At 44.3% G+C, this 26,082-nt stretch overlaps 1 protein-coding gene across 1 annotated transcript; it reads left to right on the plus strand.

Annotated features, from left to right (window-relative positions):
• Positions 1 to 214: 214 nt before the first annotated feature.
• LOC103067644 (T-box-containing protein TBX6L-like) lies at positions 215 to 25,993 on the plus strand. The gene is made up of 8 exons (XM_088143719.1): positions 215 to 629; positions 1,597 to 1,699; positions 3,303 to 3,467; positions 5,622 to 5,768; positions 6,445 to 6,515; positions 6,788 to 6,873; positions 17,704 to 17,917; positions 24,715 to 25,993. Exons 1-8 carry the CDS (start codon positions 436 to 438, stop codon positions 25,145 to 25,147), a joined length of 1,413 nt encoding a protein of 470 aa, XP_087999845.1. The 5' UTR covers positions 215 to 435; the 3' UTR covers positions 25,148 to 25,993.
• Positions 25,994 to 26,082: the final 89 nt, after the last annotated feature.

The raw sequence follows: 26,082 nt of genomic DNA on the forward strand, positions 1-26,082 counted from the left end.
ATGTCAGCTCTTTACAAACAAACAAATTAGAATGGCTGGATGTAAGAGTTGGCGGAGAAACAAATGTTGTGGCTGCAACTGGCGCTCTCCACCTAACGGTCTCAAACCCATTCAATAGCTTTTCAGGTTCTTGCGCTAAGGAGATATTGGGAGTCTAATGTTATGCAGCAAATTGGATGTACTTTCTCGTGCCGTGCATGCATCTTTTAATTTCAGATTATTTTCAGAAATAGTTGTAAACATATCGATGTTAAGAGTATGTGTTAAAACCAAAATGCTGGGGAACATCATTCCTACTCCAGCCAAATTCCCCTGGGCCTGGGGGATCCCACAGACAGAATCTATGCAGGAATGAAAGTGGGAGGCAGGCTGGGGGCTGCTGCTGAAGGTAGTCCTGTTGGGGGCCTGGCCCACGGTCACTAGAATGGCAGAGTCATGGGGAATGGCTCCTGTTCTCAAACCGTGGTTCTCTCGTCCCATTCCTTCAAAGACTTCCAGGCTCAACCTGGCCCTTTGGAGACCTCCTCTGCTCCACCTCACAGCTCCGTGGCAGTCACTCTTCAAGACCTGGACCTTTGGACCAAGTTTCACCATGCAGGAACAGAGATGATTATTACCAAAACTGGGAGGTGAGCAATGCCCCTCTAAAGTCTCGTGCTGAATGGTTGTTTGGGAGCAAGGACAAGGGTGCTCAGCTTCCCCCATAAACCCTGAGCAGGACCCCCATATGCACTTGGCTGGGGAACAGCCAACTTTCCTGGGAATGTCTTTGCTCGGCAGTTCTGATTTCGAAATTACACTTTATTCTTCTGCCGCGATACGTAGCTATTAATGTAGATATATTGGCTAGGGCCTAATCAACATCCCCAGACTTGGCACTGTGTAAAGATCGTAGGAAATTTCTACCCCATAAAAAAGATTCTTGATGGAAGAAGATAATTGAGACAGGAAACATATTTAATATCAGTCATACAAGATTAAGGACCTAAGAATAATAAAAAAAAAACCAATTAAGAAGGCTTGTCCACAGTGCCACAAGTGGACAATTCAAAGAGGACTCACCTGCCTGGAGCTGCTCTTTTTCCCTATTGGGAAGTGGAGAGACAAACCACGCCATCTCTTCCAAGGGGCCACAGGTGAAATCTAGGAATGCAATTTGGTATTGCCACAACTGTCATAGCATCAAAGCTCACTGGGGCTCCTTTGGGCCCTAAAGAGGCCATGGGAAACAGGCCTTGATAGGCTCCTGGCAACCCCAGAAGGTGCTTTCCTCCCCGGTCTTCTGAAGGATCACTGTATATTTTTTGAGACCTAGAGCCTTGTTTAGAAATATATACCAAGGCCCCCTACTTAGATGGCCAAGCAAACACCAGCCTCTGCATGTGGCCAAAGCGGTCTGAGGCTGCCCCTGATCCAGTCAGTCAAGAGCCATCGTAGCTATTTCTGGTGAGGGGGAAAGATGGCACAGAAAAAAATGGAAACCCATAAAAGACAATGATGTTGGAGCTCCACCAAAAGCAGGGCAGCAGCAGCAGCAGTTCGAATCCTCACGGAGGGGCTGTTTTAAGACCACAGACAATCTCTTCCTTTCCGCAGACGAATGTTTCCACAATGCAAGATCAAAGTCACTGGCTTGATCCCGTATGCTAAGTATCACATGCTGGTCGATTTCATGCCAACGGACAACTTCAGGTACAAGGTAAATGGGAAGCGGTTCCCACCAGATGAGATGCTGAGCGCAGAGATTCCGGGGCCTTCGGATCTTGGCTGGCAACTGGAACTGGAGAAGGGCTGATGGGTTTATTTACTGAATTGGTAGTTAACAACAATAACAAATACAGGGTATAAAACATAAGAATAAAATGGATGCAGTCCGCATAAGAACCAAAATTGAAACCAGTCACTAAAGAATGAACAGTTAAAGCTTGGCGAAAGTGACGTGTGTTGCCGCCTGCCTGTATGCTGGGGGAGTGGGAGCCAAATGCCTCCCCCTGGGAGCGCATCCTTTGCCTGGCACAGGAGAAGGCCTCTCCCAGGGGGCATCTGTGGAAGGGCCTCTTCTGCTGGCCGGAGTAACCGGGCAGGTTCCCAGCAGGAGCGGCTGCCCTGCAGATCATCAGCTCCTGCAGAGTTTAGGGCTCTAAAGGTTAAACCCAGCATCTTAACGGTCCCAGGTGGGCCATCCTGGACCTTGTACTAGTTAGGATCCCAGCCGCTGCATGTTACACCACTGCAGTTTCCAGGCACTTCGAGGCTGGCCCGGCGTAAAAGGCCGCCCAGCAGTCAGGATGAACAGGAACCAGCCGTGGATAGCCAAGTCGGCCTGACCCAGGGAGGGTGGTGGGTGGCACACCAGACATGTTTGTGAAGACTGCTGCTTGTCCCCTGAAAATTCAGCGATGGCTGCGGGTGAAGAAGCATCCCCTCCTTCTGAGGCAGCGAAACCCTTCTGAGACAGGCTTCACCTCAGTCCCCAGACCCACTTTTCTCCCCCATCTTGTCCGGCTGTCATTTCAGCCTGTTCTCAGTCTTCCAGCCCAGTGAGATTAGGCAAAGTTTGGGGGACTGATTGCTTACTAGGAGTTAGAAGGGAGGGAGGGGAAGATCTGGCTGCCATCAGCATACAGGTGACAGTCCACTCCAAAGCCCAGCCCAGTGGTTTTAGGTGGGTAAGAAACAGTGCAGAGAACAAGGTAGCACCTATTTGGTGACCCACTTCTTCAGCACAACCTTCTGTCACCTCCCAAGAGGACCGGGACCCCCCCAAGCCAGCGTCTCTAGGGCCTAATCCTGCAGACAGCTCAGAAGGACACGAGATGCCCGATGGTATCAGATTTTAGTTTGGAAAATCTAAGGAGTCCCTGCAATCAGCAAAAAACAAAATGGACTCAACATGCAGACGTACAGCTTTCTTAAAGAGGCACCTGCAGTTTCTGAAAATTTCTCGCGAACTCTTCACTGTATTATCAGGGTTGTGACTTCTTGTGGAGCGGCAGAGCTATTTTTCCCAGCTGCCCAAGGGAGCTGGGTACAGCCCTGCTCTCTCTCTCACCCAGAGTCCTCTTGTAACGCTTCAGCAGCTGACAGCTCTTCTCCTCTGCGGCCTGATCTACTGACCGGCTGCATCCCTGCTGTGGGACCCTCCCCCCTTAGAGGTTGTGCTGAGAGATAGGGAAGGCCGGCTGAGCAGTGGAGGACGGAGGGGCTTCCTTTCTGACCGTTTGAACAAGGAGATTGCTACTAGGAGGAGCATGCAAGGCGGGCAGCAGACAGGACCTTGTGTTCCTTCTCCCTCTCCCCAGTGGAACAAGGATCAGTGGGAGATTGCTGGGAAAGCAGAGCCACGGCCCCCATGCCGGACGTATGTCCACCCAGATTCTCCTGCCCTCGGCAGCCACTGGATGAAGGAGCCTGTTTCCTTCCAGAAGCTCAAGCTGACTAACAACACCTTGGACCAGCAGGGGCACGTATGTACACGAAGCACTGTGGGTCTTTTGTCATTTTGCTCACTTTTTAATTGTGAACACCCCAGAGTCGTGGGGAGTCAGTGGCCTGTAAATTGCATTCATCTATCAATGCATAGCAGGGCTGGCCTGGGAGGGCAAGAAAATGCAAAGACCACCCTTGGCCACATGTAGAGGACAAGCTAGAGAGAACTTTGCTGAGAGGAACAAGAGCAGGACCAGAAAGGCCGCAGCATCGGCAACATCGCCATGTCTTCCTTATTTTCACTGACAATCCGCGAGTCTTCTCTACACTGAACAGTTTTCTCTTTTTGCATACTTTGCATGTCCCTCCCCTAGGCTGCCTTTGCTGCTCAGAGTAACATCCCTAATTTCAGGCAGCACCTGTGCCTCCTAATCATTAGGCCTTCTTTGAGGGAAGTCTACTGCCTCCGGGGCCCACATTCTGATGCATCTTGCAACAGTTGTCCATGCAAATGCTGATCTCGCCCCAGATTGAATTCTCTTTTGGATGGGAGCCTGTAACCCAGAACTATAGATTACTGCTGGAGTCCTTAAAAACAGCAACCTATGGGCCTAATTGTCCTTTAGCACCCTAATGCCTCATCAAAACTATTCAGGTGTACATTTCATGCCTTGAAGAACCCTCCTGAATGCAGCCCAAACCTCTACTTCTTTTCTCCTATAACTGCTTTAGCTTTTGCTCTTCTTTCTCTCCATCCAGCACACAAGGTAGGCTGGGTTCCGGTTCTTCCTTCCAGGGCTTCCAAATTAGACTTTCCAGGGCTTGTAGTCCTAGCCCAGCCAGAAGAAAAAGTCCAGGCTTTGCTCAAAAGGTTCTTGCTGCATTTTCTCTTACTAATCTTTCTGAGTTCAACTTTAAAAAATTGCCATGTTTCAACTGATGTTTGCTAATACATGTCTACTTGAAAGCCCACTTTTTCTAGGACAGCCTCCAAGCTGTTTCTAAGTTCTTCTGCCTGTATGTCTTTGGTTTCTAGCAGTCCAGTGGGCAGCTCGTTTGATTGCCTTTTTTATAGAGTTGCTTTCTCTGTCAGCTCCTGCTACAGTGCCTTCTTTCTTTACCTCGATAAGTCTTTGTCTTCTTTTGTCAACTAGTGTGATTACTTACTGCTCCAAGACTGATTTTTCTTCAAGCATCACTAAAAGCTTGTAACAAATATATGCCAAATGTATTTGAGAGCAGAGTTCTGTAGAGCTCTGTTCATCTTCACTTTGGTTTCTTAAATCATAACTATTAGAAGGCTTTTACTTCTTATTTCCATCTTAGGCGATCAGGCTAGCCAAAGGAAAATAGGTTAGGGACGCCCCTTAATTCCTGTGGCAAGATTCCTGCTTGCTCACTCAATTGTCTCACTCCATCGAAACTGGCTACCTTAAATTCCTTGTACACCCTCTGCTTACTCATCAGAGAGCAATCACATGGTCCATCATAAAGAGTAAACAGCCATTCTCTGGACATATTCCTTGCAATCAGCTGCTATTTTGGATATGAGCTTTTCATCTTTTTGGCTGGGCAGATTATGCCTCTGAATGCACAGCTTCTCTGGTGATCTCTCTCTCTTTCTTCTCTCTTTCTTCTTTTGAACTCCATTGGCAAGTGCTTCCTGTTGTTTACAATATTGCTGCCACCCCTTCACTTTATGTCGCTCTTTAGTTTTTTCTTGTACTGAGTCATTGTCTCTAACTTGTCTCCCTTTCGGATTTTTACTGCCCTTTTCTTGGATTCTCATTGCTGCTTTCTTCACACAGCACACTTTGTTTGACCCCTGCTTCACTGTGCCTCTTCCACCTTGGAATCCTTGCAGCTCGTCTGACCCAGCTCCTGGTCTCTTAGTCCCTAGAAAAGGCCCACCTCACCCCACACTTAAGATTCAAGTCTCAAGCAAAGTTCTTCCTGAATCAACATCACTTCCTTGGGATGAACACAGAGTACTCCTTCACAGGGTGGCATATACCATTTTTTAAAGGTTGGTTTGGATCTAGGTCCGTGTTTGTGATTTCTAACAACTAGAAAGGTCATAGTGGTCCACTGGTGAGGAAAGAGTTTGGCATCCAGGAGGTCCACAAATCAAGTTGTGCAGGCCTGAAGGAGATGCTTTCTGAGTTGCCTCCCCCCTCTCTCTTCCCTCCCAGGTCATCCTTCACTCCATGCATCGCTATAAGCCGCGTTTCCATGTCATGCAGGCAGATGACCTATTCAGCACCCGCTGGAGTATCTTCCATACCTTCAGCTTTCCAGAGACAGTCTTCACCTCTGTCACTGCCTACCAGAATGAGAAGGTGTATGTCTGTAGAATGCTGCTTACAAAGACAGTCCAGGGCTGGTCCTCAGCACAGACATGGTGACTCAGGGAGGGAAGATCTGCAGGTTGGGCACTGGAGCTGCGGTTGGGCACTGGAGTTTGACTTGGCCCCCACTGGGGCCCCCTGCTGGTGGCTGCCGCTTTTCTGCTTGTGGGCTTGTATCCAAAACAGAATCCAGTCTCAGGGTTGTATAGTTAAATGTGAGCATCTGACCAGCATTCTCCTCATGCCTCCTCCTGCTCTTGCTGGTGGGTGTTTCATACCTGGCAGTCACGAGAAGATCGGTAAAGCAGCAGGTGCCTGGTAGCAGCTCTCCAGCACCTGGTAGCACCTCTCCAGCCCATGGCTGTCTAAGCCAAGCCTTTCAGTAGCCTAACCCTAACCCTGACCCCCCCATCCCCACAGGAGAGAAGCTGATGATTCGTGGTGCCCCCTGGGCAAAGCTGCACAAAAACAGGCCCTGCTTGCCTGTTTGTAGCCAAGGATTCCAGCTACTAGAAGCACAGCAGTGGCCTGGTGGGGAGTTGTAAGCTTTGCATGCACCTAGTAGGCACATGGTTTTGTAGCATTTACTGGCAAAATGGCGGACAGAAGAAGATAGTTCCAAGTGCAGCATTCAGTATGGGTGCTGACTGCCTCTCTTTCTCTGAAGATCACAAAACTCAAGATCTACAACAATCCATTTGCTAAAGGCTTCAGAGACCATAGGAAGAATGTGCGTCGGTAAGTTGACTGGCTCCCCTGAGGACCAGTCGGTTAATTGCAGTGGGGCTTGCCCAGAAAAACTAGATCTGGGGCCAGGCCTTGCTTAATGGGGGCAGCACCTAGTGGGCCTGTTGGCCTCCCTCTTAAGGGTTTTAGGGCGAACAGTCTTCTGAAGGGACTGCGGGGAGACAGGTTCTGGGCTATTGGTGGCTTGACCAAAGCTCCTGGATCTTTCTCATGAGGGGCTCCAGAAAGTTTGTCAACCTTCTCCCTCTTCTGCTCTTGCCCAGGGAAGGGAGAGGTCGGGGAAGAAGTCCAGCCATAGCAGCCAAGACGGCAGGGATGGCCGCACCCCAGCTTCCTGCAGAGGAGCCAGGTAATTTTGGTATACAAGGCAGACAAAGTGTTGACAATCCTGGAACTTAAAACATGAATCTGTAGCAAAGCCATGAAGAACAGATCGCTGGACCATGTGATTAAAAGATCTTTGCTAGCGGTCACGACACAAAAGAACTGGGTTCGGAGTAGGGAAAACATTTTATAGTGTGGTTGGTTCATAGCTGAGATACATTTCAGGACGAAGGAAATGGATGTACATTTCTCTCTTCGTAAAGTCTTTGATCTCAAAATTGCCTGTTTCCTACGATGCAATTGCTCAAAACGACGGATGCTTCCTGAGCAAACAGGAAAATGGTCCTCCTAGACTTTTCAGAATTGTTTTACCCAAAGGCCATACCAGCCACAGAACATCTCATAGAACCCTAGAATGTAGAAGTTATAAATGACCTTGGAGGTCATCTAGCCCAACCCCATCCAGTGCAGAATTCCATCACTAGAGAATCCCCAACAGATGACTGTCCAGTCGCTTTAAATACCACCAGTGAAGGAGTGTCCACCACCTTCCATTGCTAACAGTTCTTACCATGATGCCGAATCATCATCTACTTCCTCAAAATGTAAAGCTGTTTTTTCTTGTCTTGGAACAACTGTGAAAATAGTCCCCTTTCTTCCACCTTCCAATAGTTGAAGACAGCTCTCCTCTCTCCTTTCAGTTGCCTCTTCTCCAGTGCCTCCAACTGTTCTTCATAAGATGTTCTTTCCAAGCCTCTTTATAGTTCGCTTGCTCTCGTTTGGACACTTCCTGGTTTATAGATTTATGTATTTGACTGATATCTCACTTTTCCTTCAAGAGCTCAAACCCAGCACTCCCTCTTCTGCGTTTCCACAGCCCACCCTATGAGGGAGGTTGGGATGAGCCAGAAGGACTGGCTCAAAGTCACCCAGGGAGCCTCTGTGGGTGAGGGTGGATTAGAACCTGGGCCTCTCAGTGCAGCCCACATCTTAGCCACAACATCACACTGCTTTTTCATCAGTGTCCTTCCTAAAATGTGGTGCCCAGAATTGTATGCAGTATTTATTTATTTAAAAGGTTTATTTATACAGCCACCCATTTTATGAAAGACAACTCTGGGTGGCTCAGTACAGTAATAAAAAAATTACTGTAATAAAAATACAGTAAAACCAAAAACCTGATACTGTTTGTGCCACTGCATTTTGAACCAGACTGTGTCAGTTACCGCACCAGAAAGCATCTTAAACCAGCTGTAGCTTTTGGATGGTCTTTAAGGGCAGCCCCACATAGAGTACATTGCAGTAATCCATTTGTGAGGTGACTAGAGCATGATTTGTGTGCCCCCCCCCCCCCGCTTTGCCTTAAAACATGGCTTTTCTCTCAGGCCCTGGGCTAATTTGTAAAAAGGAAGGAAGATTGCCAAAGACCAAGAATCAGGAGAAAGCAAACTGGAAATGTCCAGAACTAACCATGGAAATTGTCAAGAAGAGAAGAGAGGCCCAAGACAAGAAAGATGAAAATCTCAGGAAGAACTTAACGATGAATTTCAGAGAGCTGTTAGAAGAGACAAGAAAGAATATAGTGACACCCTCTGTATCGAACATGGAAACAGAAGACACAAAAGGAAAGTCTTCAAAAGATCTCTGAAGTCAGGTTCCAGCCTCAAATTGGTATGCTGAAGGACACCAACGGACAGATAGTAACCGGTTCAAAGTAGATCAAACGAAGATGGAAGGCAAATAGTGAAACACTATACAGTAGAGATGTCAACAACCAAGATAGCTTAGAAGATACTCCCTACTTACAAGAACCTCTAGTACTAGAAGATGAAGCGCTCTGGTCATGGCCAAGTCGGAAGGCTACAGGAGATGATGGAGGACCCACTGAAGTATGGCAAGCACCAGAAGAAGAACTAGTCAGGGTTCTAACCGAGCTATGCCAGCAAATCTGGAGCACAACACAATGGCCAGCATCACAAATACTGAACAGCCATCCATGCCCTCAATATGAATCACACATTCAAGCAGGAAAACATGGAAATAACAGATCACAGAAATAGCTGGAGAGCCAGATAATTCCTAGAAGTCTGTCACAACAAAAATGGGCCATCAGATCAGTAAAGCTGGGTGTGATCTACCACCCTGTCAGGCACACAACAAGCAGATGAGGTGAACCAATCAAAATAGAGACTACACCATTCCCAGCAACCAATTAATCAACTCCTCCCAGGAAATCTCCAGCCACCAACCCCCTCCCCCAATTAATCTCTTATACAGACTACAAATACTGCAAGTCAGCCCCACATCTGAACTGTTGTGCTGAGAAAGTGTCACTGGGACATGGGGTAAATGTTTGCAAAAAAAACCAAAAAAACCCTGATCAATATACAGTATCAACATAGTAATGAAAGTCAGAAAATGCAGTGAAAAAATGGAACTAATATTAAAGAATACCAAACTAAGAACAACAGGTACATCCACTAGTCTTAGAATTGACAGTGAAGATATTGAAGCTATTGGTGGAGAGCTTCTGATTTTTAGGATTGACTATCATCAGTAAAGGAACCAGCAGTCAAGAAACACACCATATATTGCTGCTTGATACAGTAGTGATGAAGGCCTTGGAAAAGAGATTCAAATGTCATGATGTCTCTATACCTACAAAGATCAGAACCATGCAAGCCATGGTTTTCCTTGTGACACTCTATTGAAGTGAAAGTTGGACTTTGAAGAAGCAGTGTAGAAAGAGTATTGATGCTTTTGAACTTTGGTGTTGGAGAAGATGCCTGAGGATACCATGGATAGCCAAGAGAAATGGATCATTGAAGAAATCAATCCAGAGTTTTCATTTGAGGCACAAACAACCAGAGTCAAATTATCCTACTTTGGACTCTCTGGGGAAGGCACCAATGCTGGGAAAAGTGGAAGAAAAGAGAAGAAGAGGATGACCAGAGCAAGGTGGATGGATTCAGTTACATCAGCAATAAGTGCAGCATTGGAAGATCCAAAGGACCAAGCTAGGAACAGATCACCCTGGAAAATATCTGTGTGGTTGCTAAGAGTCAATACCGATAGTATTGTCATTGTCACTATTTTTTATTGTAATTTTATTAAAAAATACAATTGCAAAGATAAAAGCTAATATAAACTAAAAAAAAAAGAATAAAAAGAAAAAGTAAAAGGTGGAGAAAAGAAAAAATAGAAAAACAGAAAAGAATAAAAAATAAGAATATAGTAAAGAAAAAGAAAAATACAAAAAGAAATGACTTTCCCCTTCATCACAAGGATAAACAATTTTAGTAACTTATCACTTTCTCTTAAAATACAACAAATGATCTCTTCTTCCCATATCCTTTCTCTTATCTCTAAACAAATCCTTAAACCTTCGTTGTTCAGTCCTCATCAGCAAAAGTCCATTAATACTCTTTCTATGCTGCTTCTTCAAAGTCCAACTTTCGCTTCAATAACGGCTGTATTGGAAAATTATCCAGGTCACTCTCTTGGTTTGTTATTTGTATATCCCTTTTAATTATTAAGACAGCCTGTTTCTTTTGCATGCCCAGTGTAACATCTTTTTCCATGTCATTCTTGTAGAAATCCACTTTCAACTCAAGTCTTCATCTTGTCAGGTAAAACTTGTTCCTCTTCCATAACATGTTTCAAACACAGTCTATGGAAGCAGAGACTTTTAAAATTAATTTCTGGGTCCTTTGTTCAAAAATATCCTTCAATATGTCCAATGTTAAAATATTTTGCTTCATCCTGTATTAGTAAGTTGAGTTTGAGTGTTCTCCTCCTTTAATTGCAATCTTTAGTTTCTTCTGGTTCCCTCTAGTGTCCAATCTTCAAAGTCTCATCCTATAATTTTTTTAAGAGAATTCAAAACAAAAGCATTTTCTCACATGAAGGATTCTACATAATTAATTCCAAAATCTTATTTCAAATCCATCTGGACCCTTAGTCTGTTTGTAACTTTCCAAAATCAAAGTTCTAGTCACCATTTTGCTGTTTATTCCAAAAGAAAAAAATTTAAGTTCTTAAACTTGTATTTAAAGTTGTATTTTTGCTAAGGATTGAAGGAAACTCACCTGGTGCTGTAAAACCTGTCAGTCCGAAGGTTCCTAATAGCTGTAAAGCAGTTAACAAGCAATTTCTGAAAGTGATTAGAAAAGGAAATATGCGAACCCAGTCTCCTTTTGAAGGCACCAACCATGAGTTGAGCAAGATGGCTATTCCCTCATTTCCCAGAGCTCTACGCCCACCAGAGACTGCTGTCTTACGGTCTCTTCATGAGGAGCAGCTGTCTGGAGCACTTGTGGGCAATCTCAAGTCTTCTTCTCATCTGGAGAGGAATTATGAACAGCCAGTCTACTTGCCCGCTCTTCATTCCGCCACAGTTGTCAGCCCCGCTTTTGTCATTCAGCCTTTACAGGTAAAAATCTCAAACATTTTAAAGGTATCATTACTTAATAATTGGTTATGGGTAATAATCCCACAATGAGCCAATTTTCCCCCAAATCTATGTTATTAGCTATTTTTAAATAAGAATTATTCCACAGAGTCAGTAGAAAAATCAAACTTGAATTTTCTGCCTTTATAAGCTCAGTCTGACTGCCTTCAGTGCTGAGAAAATAATTGAATTCCGATTGCAAGTTGGCAATTTCCATAGTTTGTTCTGACATCCAGTTTGCTTCTCTTTCTTCATTTTTGGCAGTCTCTTTTCACATTCATCCTTAACAACTTCTTTAAGCTCATTCCATAATTCCTCTGGTTCTCTATCAGTGAGGTTCAGGACTTCAAAGTGATTCTTGATGTTCTCTTTGAAAATGGTGGGTATATATTAAGATCATATTGTGGAAACTCATGGGTTTTCTTCTTCTTCTTTAGCTTAACTTGGAACTTGCACATGAGCAGTTTGTGTTCTGTTCCACAGTCAGCACCTGGCCACGTCTTTGATGCTATAACTGAGCTCCTCCACTTCCTTTTAGCAATAATATAGTCAGTTGGATTTCTATATACTCCATCCGGTGATGTCCATGTCTAGAGGCGTCGTTTTGTTGTTTGAAGACAGTGTTAGGTATGAAGAAATCATTGGACTGGCAGAAATTGATAAGCTGGTCTCCTGCTCCATTTGAGTTTCCTAAGCCATACAATCCAGCTACATTTTTCTCCTTCATGTTTCCAACTTTGGCATTCCAGACTCTAGTCACAAGCAGCACGTCCAGTCTTGCTTGCGTGTTCTGTCAGTTTCAAATTGAACTTGATCATAGAAGTAATCAACCTCCTCCTCTTCTGCATTGGTGGCTGGAGTATAAACTTGAATGATCATCATATTAAAGGGTTGTCCATGAAGTCTAATCGATATTATTCGGTCATTGATTGTGTTGTAGCCAAGAACTGTTCTTGCTATACCCTTCCTAACTATAAAAGCAACACTGTTTCTTCTTTGTTTTTCATGTCCTGAGTAATAAACCATGTGATCTTCTGAATGAAAGTGTCCCATCTGAGCCCATCTCAATTCCTGATGCCTAAGATGTCAATTTGTAGTTGTTTCACTTCACCTTTCACTGTGTTGAGCTCTCCTGTGTTCATGCTTCTTACATTCCATGTTCCTACTGTACTGTTTCTGTCTTTGCAGCTTCGGATTTTCTTTTCCTGTATGGCAACATCAGCAACTAGACCTCCCAAAGGGTTTAATCATAAACACTGAAAGATCCTCAGCTCTTCCTCAGTAGCATGTTAAGTGCCATCTGATCTGAGGGGTCCATCATCTGGCACTGTATTGGAAATAATTTTATATTTTCTACCCATGTGGTTTTCTTGGTGAAAATACAGGAGTGGTTTACCATGGCCTTCTCCCGCGCAGTAAGCATGGGTGCCTTTGCCATTGTCACTAGAGTGATCCTCTGCCTCCGGCATCTTCCTATCTCCCTGCTGCCCAAGAGAGGTGCCTGCTTGGTTTAGCTGGGCAGCTGGGATGACCTTCATGCCTCGGGTGACCCTGCTGGGAATAAATACTCTTGCCACACACTCCCAACACTGATCCCTCCCAAGGACACCCCCCTGCCATGATGAGGCAGCACAGCAGGACTTTTGGGGAGCATCCTTCACTAACTTCTGTTTATTCTGCAGTTTTGCTTCCCTGACACCAGCTCTCCCTGTCTGGGATCTGTGCCTGTACTTTCTAACCTGGCTCTAATTCCATTTGCTTGAATGTGTCCATTTTTGTTTTCAGTGTTCACAAAGCTTTTTGCGTAGCCACCACCTTGGCTTCTTCTGTTGTCCTCCACCCATCTTTAGCTTCCTTTGTGTAGTTTCATGGGTGGCTTCTGCTGTCCTCCTTCTCCTTTGAAACTGTCCTTGTGCTTTTGGAATTCCCACTCATCTCCCTTTTTTCATTAGCTTCTCCTGCCATGGCATCCTTTTTATAATCGCTCTGAGTTCCGTTATTTTTATGATATAGTCAAAGAACAAATTTGCCGTTTCTCAACCCAGCAAACTGCATCAAGGTAAAAACCAAGGGATTATTGTAATAAATAGACTGAATATGAAACACACAGTACAGAAAAAGAACAAATTCACCCTAAGACATCCTTTTATGAATTTGTATAACTGAGCAAAATAATTTGGCTGCAGTAAGAGACCTACCTCTGTTGACATCAGCTAATAGGAAGATTAGATACTAATCCAGAGCCATTCTAGGGAATGATTAAAAATAAGAATAATACATCTCAAGGACTCTGAACGGTAGCAGGTGCAGAAGAACCCAGCATGTTGTACTGATTTTGCAGTTTCCACTCTGCAGAAACAGAGGTAACTATTATATCTGGAGCCATCTAATTAGTAAGGCAGAGGAGAGGACATTGAATTTGGCTCCTGAAAAAGTATATGGGAGTCAGGATACAGTGGCGGTAAATGGTTCCGATAGCTGGGGAGAAGTCTGTCGGAACTGCTGAAGAATAAAACCCATCTCCCAGGTCAAGGATTGCCCCTGATGCTGAGTTTCTGTAAAGAGAAGAAATCAACCGATACAGCGAACAGTCAACCAATATGTAGAAGCTCTAGACCAAGAGGGAAGTGGAAGAAAAGCTCCCCCCAAGCCGAGGCAGCCGGAGGTATGCGTGTAGGCGTGCCGGGCACAGAAGGAAGAAGCTAAAGCAAAGGTGTTCAGGGCTGGGCTGGAGCCAAGATAACACCTGGGGTTACCCAGGGTCACGTTTTAGCTTTAAACATTTGCCGTGCCGTGGGAGCAAATGCTCCTCCCTCCCTCAAAGCACAGGCAGGGCACTATTAGTTTTGCCTGCGTTCTGCGGGGCAAGCTTTCACAGGAGTTATCAAGTTGGAAGTCAGGAACAGACAACCACTTTCAGACCTAAAGTCTGTCGAAAAGTCATTACTGTGATGGGAAACTTCAGGAAATGCCATGCGTGCTCTGGTTGCTTGTAGCGCTTCCTTGAGAGGATGTATAAGTGAGTTTTCCACCCTTTTCAAGATGACAATTTCCATTAACGATGACCAAGGCAAAATGGCCCCTCAGAAGGTGCGAAGCAAATTTTAAAATCTTTTGCGAATCTTCCTGTTCTTCTAAGTAACACCATTGGGAAGAAAACTATGTAGCATTACTCACTCCTTTCAGTGAAATCTCCCATATTAAGCAGATGCTAGGACTCAGAGTCTTTTACCTAGTTCTTCAGAGTAGTCTGTTCTCTCGTGATCTGGTCCATGGTGATGAGAGGAAGAATATACAGCTCTACGTGAAGCACTACATGAAGTGAAGTGGATTTAAATACTCTGGCCTGAGCAGCATGATTGCATTTTGGTGGACATTTACTGCCAGCCTGAATAGAGTTAGAAAACTCCAGCCAATTCTTTCAAGACCTTTGGCCTACCTTCACTTTTTGATGAGAGGACACTCTTATTAAGTCCCAGTCTGCAATATTTAATTACTTGATTTTTTTGTTAAAGCATGATGTATCATAGAAGCCTTGGATGGAAGAGATGGGAACTGGTTTAGATATTAAGGAGAGGAATTTTTCAGTGGTTGATCCATTTTATGCATCTTATTAAGTTCTCCCTCTTGATCATACCTCCTGCCTCAGAATTCATTCAGAGGCTCTCAGAACTGCTGAGTTTCCAGATGCGTCTCAGATTATGATGTCCCCTTATCAAGTTTGAAAAGTGCCATCCTTCAGCAGTTTTCATACCTTATTAGAGTAGGAGCCTTTGGGTAAAAGTGTTTTTATCTTCCAAAGGCAAAGATGAAGGTAAAATCTGCAGGCTCTGTCATTAAGATGATCCAACAGGGATTTCTTTACTATCACTCTGAATTCTGGAATTTTCCCAAGGAATCTTTGATTAGATCAATTTTGGATTATTTTTTTTTAAATTATAGTCTGAATGATTTGTCAAACCTGGGGGTGAATAATCACAATTATTTAGGCAATTCTTGTCAGTGACCTCTAAACTTACAGTGATGCTTAAAAGTTTGTGTATCCTATTGAATTTTCAGTATTTCTGCAAAAATATGACCTAAAACATGATCTGTTCTCCACACAAGTCCTAAAACTAGATAAAGAGAACCCAATTAAACAATTGAGTCAAAAACATTATACTTGTTCATTTATTTATTGAGGGAAATGAGCCAAAGCTACATATTTGTATCATGTTTTAGGTCATATTTATGCAGAAATATTGAAAATTCAAAAGGATTCACAAACTTTTAAGCACCACTGCAGGTGTATCTTAGCAGAGGGTTAAATTTTCCTGGCTAGAAGGTGGCAGGTCTTTAGTACAACTGTCATAGCCTGAGGAAAATATAAATTTTTAAGTAATTGAACAGAGTATGCAATTGCCATCAACTTTTAGCTTTTCCTTCTGCTTAGTTTGAAGTGAGTTTATATCAAAATTAAATGGATTTTTTTCTTATTCTATTACCTGCTGGCTTTGCAAGTTCATTTAGATATAAAGCTGTGGACTTAGTCCAGCTGAGGGTGTTCCCTTGACTGCTATTTCTCCACTGTTATTCTTAATCAGTTTAGATATCAAGGCAGTGTTGAAGTTAACCCTTGCAGAAAAAGGGAAGAAGGTTGTGTGTCTGAAAAACTGTAACTGGAAGAATTTGAAATCTGGTAAATAAGTTTTTATCCCAAAGATAATTGGTTGTAAAAAGGTTAAAAGTTGAGAGTATTCTTCGACTTGTACTCTAACTTGGCATCCAAAGAACCTCTTCTAGATCTTAGAATTAATGTGATGCTTTCCAAGTTGCATGAGAGGTTTTCTGGTAGACCACCAAGTTTCGTAATGCTTTGCTGCTCATCTCCTTTTTGAACATAGAAAGCAATCAACTATCTGGTTTGCACATTCTTTGCAGTGACAGGATCTTTGGCAAGTGAGGGAACTCTGCCTCATTTGAATGTGGAGTCATTACTGTGTTATATATCTTTTAGTTTTCCATGGAGTATTTCAGATAATTGACATTTCTGTTTCTCTCTTCTATAGGGTGATAGTGTGATCTCAGGATCCCTATTTCATCCTTTTTTTCTTCCAATTTCAAAAACCTCTCTGCATTTTGGAGTAATCCCTCAACTACAAATTTTGTCAACTTCGTTAGCTAGAAATAGCTGTTCAAATACTGAAATAGCTGCTCAGTGGGAAGGGGCTATTTAGCCACTAGTCTCAAGTTCTGTTGAGGAAGGAAGTCCATTGGGGAAGTGTGGCAATTGACAAGGCCATCAGCGCTTCCATTTCCCAAGCAGACTGTCGCTTCTCTGCTTTTTGTAACCGCAGCCTCTTTGATCTGTGAGAAAGCACATGCAACTTGTGGGGCTGAAGGAGTTTAGAAAGCTTATCCCCACAAGGCCTCGCTGGGGACTCAGGTTGTCCATCTCCTGAAGTTGGAATTGCTCAGAGGGCCCTTGTCTATGCTTCGTGTTCTTCCGCTGCTTTTGTGGCTTCTGGTGGTCTTTGTGATTGGATGGTTTTATCAACTTCTTGCTTTTAACACCCGTCTTGCTAGTGAGAGTGGCACGCAAAATCCACTGGCCTTTTGCTTCAGCTGAGAAAAGAAAAGGAGTGTCGAAGGAAAAGAAATAGAAAGTGCCTGAGTGCTAAGTAATGAATGGGTTAACCATCAATCCAGATTTTTGAAGGCCAAGACTACATATGTTCGACTGGCCTTGGTTTTAGTTTCCCTTAAAATCAAGAATGCCTAATGAATAAGAAAGCAATCCATCCCCCTTAAGAAATAAAAGGGAGTATGTAGCTGGTTCCTTATTCCCTTCTAAAATGGCCTAGAATTGGGTTTCCTCCTTATCCATGATGGAAGTCAGATGTCAGGACTGATGTCTCCATGCCAGGAAGAAGTTGTGCGCCTAGAATGGCTTTGGGGCTGAAGGGGCTTCGTGTGCTGCGAAACGGGCCCCTCCTGCTGGAAGGGAGCCTCTGACTTCTGTGGGGCCCGTGGTGGGCCAGGCTGGGACTCCTGCCCCTCCCGGCTCAGCCAGGACCAGCTCGGCTCTGCGCGAACTGGATTGTTGGGCCAGACGTGGGTGTGGGAGGGGCCCTGCATTTCAAGCTAGGCCTAAAGGATGTGGGGGCAGAACTTGGTCTCCCTCCCTTCAGGTGTGGGAGGGGCATCCCTTCCCTTAAAACCACCCCAGGAAAGGTGTGTGTCGCACCGCCCTCCCCCCCCCCCATTGGCCGTTTGGGTGCCAGGGTCCGGCAGGGGCACTTCAGGGAAGGCCCGAAGAGGGTGGTATCTTGCAGCCCTCCCCCCCGCGCCAACGCCCCCCTTTCTTTGCTGGCAGGGAACTGGAAGCGCCGGCTCCTTTCGCTCGTCTTTTCTGTGCCTCCTCAGGTCCCGCGAAGGAGAGCGCCGTGGAGGGGAAGACGAAGGAAAACTACGCCGCCCGCGGGGGCGTCCGCGACGGCGGCGGGCCCGCTTGGCTTTCTGGTCCCAGCGGCCCCCCGCCCGCCCCTGCGAGGACCCCGGCCCGGGGGTCGCCTGAGGAGCAGCAAGGAGGGCCGCCCCCCGCCGCCGCCGCCGCCGCCTCCTCCTCGCACGCCTACAGGTAAGAGCGGGGGGCGGCGGCCGCGGAGCTCCGGCGGGCGGGCGGGAGGGTGCTGTGGCGGCGCCGGAGCAGCGACCCTTTCTCGGCCAAGCCCCGACGTGGCGGGTCCTTTGCCGTGGAGAAAACCCGCCGGCAGCAACGCAGCGCTGCTCCTGCGGTGCAGGATGCAGCGCGGGACTGCGCCTCGCGCTGTAAAAGCGAAAGCGAAGGCGCGGACATCGTGGCCGCAGTGAAAGGGGGGAAAAGTAAAACCTAAAAAACAAAACGAAGTGGGAAGAATTCTTTGAAGTTTATTTAAAGAGGATCGGTGGATAGATGCTGTAGATGCAGGTATCAGATCACTGAAAATATATCATATTCTTCAAATTTTCAGTCAGTTCAATTTTTATACGGCGAAGTGAGCCTAGACCACGTCCACTGTTGCCCCTCCGCAGGTACAAAGCTCATTCAGGGGCTGAAACTTACATGTCATTAAGCCAACATTTAGCGTCTACGTAGAACGCAGGGATTCTTTCCTGAGTGGATAATCACCTTTTTTGCCACAGTCCAAACACAACACATATCCAAAGCTCTACAATTCAAAATTTTCATTTTTTTTGGAATACAGTTTAACAAAAGATTAGCCATCATCTGCCTTCAAAGAACCTGGTTCACCACAGCAATAATGTCTAACCGAAAAGGAATTGCAGCTGGGCACATCCATAACATAAGTACTGAAGTTCCTCCACACTGATTATACTGATCCAGTGCAAAAACGAGAGCCAACGTTTTTAAAACATTCTCTAAGGAGTCCAACAGAGCCTAGAGAGAAGTTTTTGCGGAACTAGTTGAGTTTTAAGTCATAACAAGTATATCTAGTATTCCTTGAAACCTGAAGCTGCTGATTGAGTAATATAGGATACTCCATTTCTCTATTCTAAATGTCTTGTAGATTGTTCACATTTATCTCTGAGGCTGGGTTTTTATTTTGTTTTGTTTTGTTTTGTTTTGTAATAATACATTGTTGGCTTATTTTCAATGAAGGTCTTTTCTAAGAATAGCAATGGCTCCAATGTTTGGACCTGGAAAGGCATCAGGCCCAGGGTAGATAACAAGTGTTTTAAATGTATTCAACCGTTCTAGCTAAATGATATTCCTTTTGTAGGGTGTCAGAATTGCTAAGAGTTGATTGAAGGTAATGATTTCATCATGAGCATCTTTTCTAGAAAAAATTACCAGCCATTTTAAAATGGAAAAATTATTATTTTTAAATGATTTAAAATACTTAAAAATGATTACTCCAAAAGGTCAATTTTTCATCTCAAAGTGTCAGATTTAAATTTTCTACCCAATAAGGCCAAAATCCCACTATCATTTGTACCTGGAAGGCAATAACGTTCAAGCTGAGCCCACAATGTACGTATTTAGTATTGTTTCATTTTAATACATGACTGGGATTAACAACGAAGCTCAATGATCTTGTTTAAAATCAGGACAATCACCTGATTTCATCACATGAGAGACGTAACTTTAACAAGGAGATCCCAGCTATTGGTTCATCCAGACCGAACCATTACCTTTTCAACCCCACGCTCCATTCTGACCCACGTTCCTTCCACAATTGACCGTGATCTTCCAGTGGGCTGGGAACCCCTTAGGCCAGCGTGCTTTCTTCCCTAACCCCCCGTGGATACTAGAGGAGCAAGGGAGGGCTTGGGCTGGGTGAGGAACCAACAGACCCCGGGGCTTGGAGGCCTCCCTTTGATATGGCCAGTTGGATACCTTCCTTCCAGAGACAGATGGTGCCTCGTGCTTTCTAGAGCCTTGTAGGGAACAATCCGTTTTGATTTATACTAGAACTACAAGATCCTCTCATCAGAGTCTTGTGAAAAAGCAGACTAAGCTACGCATTCTGAGACCAAGGATTTCTTCTGCAGATCAGAAACGAATGGAGCTCTTCCTCTTTTCACACAGAAAAAGACTCCAAGCATCTTCACTGCATTTGACTTTTGTTCCTGTTTTTGTTCAAATTTTTTCACGTTCCTGTTTTTCCAATGTATGTTTCTGAAGCCGAAAAAATGCTGAACTACTAAAAGTCATTCAGTGATCTACCAAAAATTTCTGTTTCTCTTTAGGGGATCCAGCTTGAGAATGTCATTGAATGATTCTGCCACTGCCATTGGAGGGTTTCTAAGCAGGAGGCCGACGGGGGCAGTTAGCTCCCCACTGGCCTGGAAACCTTTACAGCGTCTAGCGTCTAGCGTAGCCTGGTCCCAGAAAGAAGCAGAACAGGATTGTGGCTGAAGACACACCCTAGCACCTGCCTGTTCTCAGGCAGAAATAAGTCTTTGTGGGTGGCGTAGCCGCACTGTGTCCTGCAGTGTTTCTGGTCAGGGGAGGGTTGTCTGTTAGAAGCTACTGATGCTTTTAGTTCTTGAAAGCTCACGCTTATGTCATCAGTGATTGTATCCGGCCAGCTTGTCATTTGTTGGCCTTTTTTGCCAAATACCTTTGATTTTTCCAAGGAATGGGGTATTTTCCAATGTCTCTTAAATACATGATGTATTTAATATTTACATATCAATATTTTATATTATATTATATTTTATTATATTATATATAGATATAAATATATACATTTATATTATATTCATATATAATTTATATATATTTAAGCTTTAGTTATTAATCCTCCCAGTAGCTAAACTTTAGTTTCATCATTTGTGCCTCCACTGAGTGGTCTCATTTTACTTCATCTAGCCCTGAATGATTTGGGGTTATTTTTGATGGCCAAGGTATTCCCAATACTTCTCTCCAGCACCACAACTCAAAGGCATCCATATTCCTCTGTCCAGCCTTTTCCCCAGGCACTGGGACAGGGCAAGGTTGGAGCGCGAGGACTGTATGGATTGAGGGGTTGGAGATGGTGGGTCAGGCGCCTGGTTTTCTTGGTTTTCTTTCTCCGTGTTTTTGGTTTTATTATTTTTGTGAGCCACCCAGAGTTGCGTTTTACCAGGCGGGTGGCCATATAAGTCGTATCTCTATAACTACCTGTCCTATTTTTATATGCATCAACAACAATTTAGATGTCACCAAATTCATGCTTTCTGATATGCATTTTAGCCCTTTCATTCATAATTACTCCTGCATATTCACTTCAGCTCCACTGTATAAAATTAGACCGTCTATTACATTATTTTTGTTTCATGCACTTTATATGTGCCAAGTCACAATCCTCCATAGTGGTCACTGAGTGGACTTGTAGATTTTGACCTCCACAGCCATCATGGCTTTGGTCAATTGTGGCTTTTGTTGCATGCTGTTTAGGAGATAGAGGGGGAACTGAATGGGTTTCCAGCCCTAGTCATGTCCGTTCCACACAGGGCATTCCTTGCTAATGGTAAGGACCCAGCAGCCCTTTAGTTGCTTGAAAAGTGCTATGATATCTTCCCACCCCACTCTCAAGGCTAAATATACCCTCAGAGTCCCTCAGTTGCCTTAGTGTCTCCTTGGAAGACTTGCTTTCTAGTCCCCTGGTCTCTTTAATTAACCAGTACTTAAGGTACAGTTTGAGGACACCGCATAGAACGATGATGAACACCCATGATTTGGAAGCCTTTGGATCTTTTCATGCAGCTAAAGTTGCATCTGAGGTTTTAGCAGCCATGTTGCTGCCGACTCAACTTGGCTGGCAGGCAACTAGAATTCAAAGATCGTTTTCACCCATTACCAGCCTGGGTTTGCCCCACCTGAGAGCTCTACGTTTGATTTCTTCTTTGTTAAGTTAAGACCTTGGTATTGGTTCCAGTTAAATTGCATTCCGTTATTTTCAGCCTGCTTTTCTAACCTATCCAGATCATTTGGATGATCTTTGACTTGGGAAGTCTGTCAGATTTGAGGGACTCGGGAAGAAAGGCTTTTCACTTAAGCTCCCAGAGAGAAACAGGATGGGAGATGGAGCCATAGCATACGGCTGACTTTCCTAGAATGCCACCTAATAGACATTATTTTCTTCAGCGCTGGAGGGGGAGGAGGGGGCAAGCTGGCATCCACAGCGAGGGGCTCCAGGGATTTGTCCCTCTCTGATTTTGATAAGCAGTGCTCCTTTTTTAACAGTCACTTCTGCTTTCAGTTTGGGATGATTCCTTTGATCTCCCCTTAAATTCTGCTTCTTCTTGACTGTTTGGATGCAGAGATTGGTCATTTGACTCCTGGAAAGTAGGCTGGCAGGGATTATTATTATTATAGTTGGTCGCACAGTCAGCCAGATGTTTAGACTGGATTTGGCATTTTTATCCACCTATCGAGTCCTTCCCAAGGACCTGGGATAGGCAGATGTTGTTGTTTGATGGTGTTAAACGTATTGTCGCAGGATGGAAGCTGTTCCAAGTAAAGCTGCCTTTTGCAATGGACCGTTGGTGATTTTGTCAATGCCGATGGTCTTCAAGCGGTGCTCCAGATGTTGTGGGACTGCAACTAAGGCGCCTATTACTATCAGTACTATCTTTGCTTTCTTTTGCCACAGTCGTTCTACTTCTATTTGCAGGTCTTTATATTTTGTGATTTTTTCCAGTTCTTTCTCTTCTCTTCTGCTGTCTCTGGGTATTGCAATATCCACTATCCAGATTTTTTGTCTTTTTTATCAACAATTGTATTATTATTATTACTATTATTATTATTATTATTGCTGCTGCTGCTGCTGCTGCTACTGGTGTTGGACTTGTTTGTTGCAACTGGCGTTTCTTTGTGTAACAAATTTTCAGCTACACTAATTGCATGGCTTTCTTGGATAGAGGGGACTTTTCAACACCACATGATTTGCAAGTTTGAGTAATACTTGACTTTTATCTGCATGAGGCTGTCTTTAAAGACAGGAAATGGTTTCTAATGCTAAAAGGTTACTACATGTTGTTACTATATTTGGCATTTTTTTCCCAGCAGTACTAGTTGCTAGTAAATATCTGAGGACAATTCAAGCTAGTGGGGATTACCTAAAAAGATCTTTGCAGCCTAGATTCCCATCATCTGAATTTGCCACTCTTTTTCCACTATAGTATCTCTATGAGTGATGCTCCAGTACATAAGGCAGGAATTAAAACAGTTGATTAGCTATATTTCTATGGATGAAATGGAAAAAAATGTTCTGAAAACAACAAAACAACCCAGTTGGAGTGGTGGATTGGATCATTTTGAGTGGTCTGGTAGAGGAAAACCTGAAGTGTTTCAAGCACTTTGTACTAGGGAACAGTGAGAACTTGAAACAAACTACTTATGTCTGCATTTTTTTTAAATTTTAGGCCCCTAAAAGGAGGTGATGCTGTAACCCCAGTACTATCATGCTGAGTGCTACCACTCTCTCTCTCGATAGATAGATAGATAGATAGATAGATAGATAGATAGATAGATAGATAGATAGATAGATAGATAGATAGATATAGATAGATCGGACAGACAGACTAAACTGGCTAAGAAGATGAGTTTAAGTTTTTGTAATATTTAAGATGCTGTGGTAACAAGCACAGTTTGCCAAGCAGCCTGAAAAAAAAAACTCTGCAGAATAAAAACAGGACCCCCCCTTCGTGAACTTTATTATAACAAAAAGAAAAAAGAAAGCCCCCCAGCAACATGCTCATCTACCATTCAGACAGCCTACTTTTTCTCTTACCCAAAAGGTTGTTCTAAATCTTTGAACATATCCTCAGCCGACTCTCCTTCACCCCATACCTTCTTCAATGAACGATGGAGCCTGTGCCTGCTTTTTAATTGGCTAAGGTATTCTCCAAGTCTCCATGGCTGGCTCAATTTTTAAAAAAGCACAAACCAGTTGTTGTAATGGTGTGTGAGAAAGACCTTGAGAGACGGGGCAAAGAGATGCTGCCTAGGGAATGGTCAGATAAGAGAGGGCATAGCCCGCAACTGCCTAAGGGATGGAGCAAGAGGCTCAGAAGGGACCCTCCCTTGCTTCTCAGGCTGTAAAGATGACGGGAGATTTGTACTTTCAGACTTGCAAGTTTCTGTTAATGTAGCCTTAAAATAAAGTAGAATTAGCTCATCTGGTCATGTTTCCTGTCTGGTCTACCTGGGAAGGCTGACAGTTGTGGAACATTGGCACCTATACAACGTGGAATGGCACATACTGGTTCTGTTTTGCTTTGGGGCCAAATAGGGTGTTTTGTTCCAAACTTGGGTCATTTTATTCAGACTTGGAACACTCAATAATGGCTATTCTGAGTATGAGATTTTGAGTTCAAAACATTTCATTTTTTTCTGTCAATTGTACTTTTATAAAATGTATCTGAACAAACAAGAATTGTCACAGGAAGCAAGGTCTTTTATCAGTTTTATCAACTTTATTAGTTGCCCCAAGAGCAAAGAACCTAGGGTTGTTAACCCACCCATCCCCTCCTTTCCAATGCTGTGATACAAAAATTCAGACCTTCAGTTTGATTGACCATTAAACTATTATGTCTTCAAGTTTTCAATAATTAGGTTCATTTAAGAGTCTACCTTCTCACCAATCCACCTGTAAGTGGATAGGCAGCTAATATTAACTAAGAAATAAAAGGATAAATGTCTGTTGCTGGAATTGAAGGAAGCCAAGAAGCTTCAGTGGGCAAATGAATGAAGGAACAATTGGAATGATTTTAAATTTTGACTGAGAAGACTCACTGCTCCACCTTCAGCCTTCATCCACCTGCAACATTCATCAGTATTTTCTTACCACAGTTGTCACCCACCCATGCACCCACCCCTCTACAACAAATGAACAGTTGGCTTCTTCTTCAAACAAATGCAACTCTGTCTTCTCCATCTCTCAGGTTTCCCGAGCCTGGTGAGGTATCTATGCCAGCCCCTTTCCAGGACCTGAGCACCTTCAATGAATTTTGGGCCAGGCCCCATCAGCTGGAGTTCCCCGTGGCTCCTGAGCAAGACTCCAAACCCTGTGAAAGTCTGGCTGCCAATTTGTCATCCTTTTCCACTCTGCCTCTTCCTCTCTGGCAGGACAACACTGGGATGACCGGACATGCTGAAGAGCCAGCTGGCAAACCAGAATCCCAGAGGCTGATGTGTTCCCCTTACGCTCCTGAGCAAGGCTTCAGCCAGTGGGTGGTTCCCCCACCCAGCCAATACAGAGCCAGAAGTTACACTGCTTTCTCTACAGATTTCAGTCCACTGGGGACCTCAGGCTCTACCCCTGGGGGCAGAGCAGACTGGAGCCAATGTCCCCTGTTCCCTTATGCATGTTGGTGAGGGGAGAAGGCAGCTTTCCTGAGCAGGGGTGCTGAATACAGGCAGGAGGCACCCCAAATACGCCTTCGGCAAAGGTGACAAGTGTATTTGGCCCCTGCATGGGCCTTATCACCCACAGATCCCAGCAGGCATCACCAGATGACCACTGGATAATCACTGGACAGTCAAAGCACTGAAACATGAGCCCCCCCTTACAGAACACTCTGTGCTTTTGTTCTAAGGCTGATTTGTCACTCACCGCAGGGCAGAGGGCAATGGTCCTGTTCAGAAGTGCATGCCAATGATGTCAATGTCTTTTCTGCTCTCCATACATCTCAGAAGACTTCTTGAGCCTAATTCACACCCTTGTCTTTTTTCTGGCAACAACAGTCTGGGCCACCTTTCCGGAACGCAAGATCTGATGTCTCCCAGAAAGTGTTGCTTTACGGAGCTCTCAGCTAAACCTTCATGCCCATAATTCACTCCCTATGGGTAGCAATACTTCAAGGGTTCCATGAATGTTATCGTGCACTGTCCAAGTTTTGGAAATGAGTTGGTTTGTCAGTCTAGGAAGAGATGTGAAGAGTGGCCTAACCGTGGCTGCTCCACTGTTCTGGATTGGTGTACACTTCAAATGTAAAGTGCAACAAATAGCTAAATCTTTTCCAATGTTCTGACCAAGTATTCTTTGGCGATAGGATTTCATAAAATACTTTTTAAAATGCTGTGCCTGCATTTTTGTGGTTTCTTGGGATGAGCTCAGGACAAAAACTAATTCAATTCATATGTAAATCAGATGTCTGGGATTCCACCAAGGCTTTGGGGGGCCACGTACTGGATGAGGACTTCTTATAGGCCTTCTATAAGGGAGAAACAGCCAGCAGAGAGAAGTCTTCTGCTCAAAGCTCCAAACCGTATCTGCCCCCACCCCCCATTTATCCCTGAGCTTTCGTTCC

The sequence above is a fragment of the Python bivittatus genome, unplaced genomic scaffold (assembly GCF_059951505.1).
Source record: "Python bivittatus isolate LINGU-HERP-01145 unplaced genomic scaffold, Pbiv_v1 ctg000390_np1212, whole genome shotgun sequence".
Lineage (NCBI taxonomy): Eukaryota > Metazoa > Chordata > Lepidosauria > Squamata > Pythonidae > Python > Python bivittatus.

What these genes read in the sequence shown, in the direction of transcription:
- LOC103067644 (XM_088143719.1), top strand. Translation starts at nt 436, where the DNA reads ATGGGGAATGGCTCCTGTTCTCAAACCGTGGTTCTCTCGTCCCATTCC. An exon ending in CGGACAACTTCAGGTACAAG is followed by an intron (nt 1,700 to 3,302) that starts GTAAATGGGAAG and finishes CCCTCTCCCCAG; the next exon opens with TGGAACAAGGATCAGTGGGA. An exon ending in CATAGGAAGAATGTGCGTCG is followed by an intron (nt 6,516 to 6,787) that starts GTAAGTTGACTG and finishes GCTCTTGCCCAG; the next exon opens with GGAAGGGAGAGGTCGGGGAA.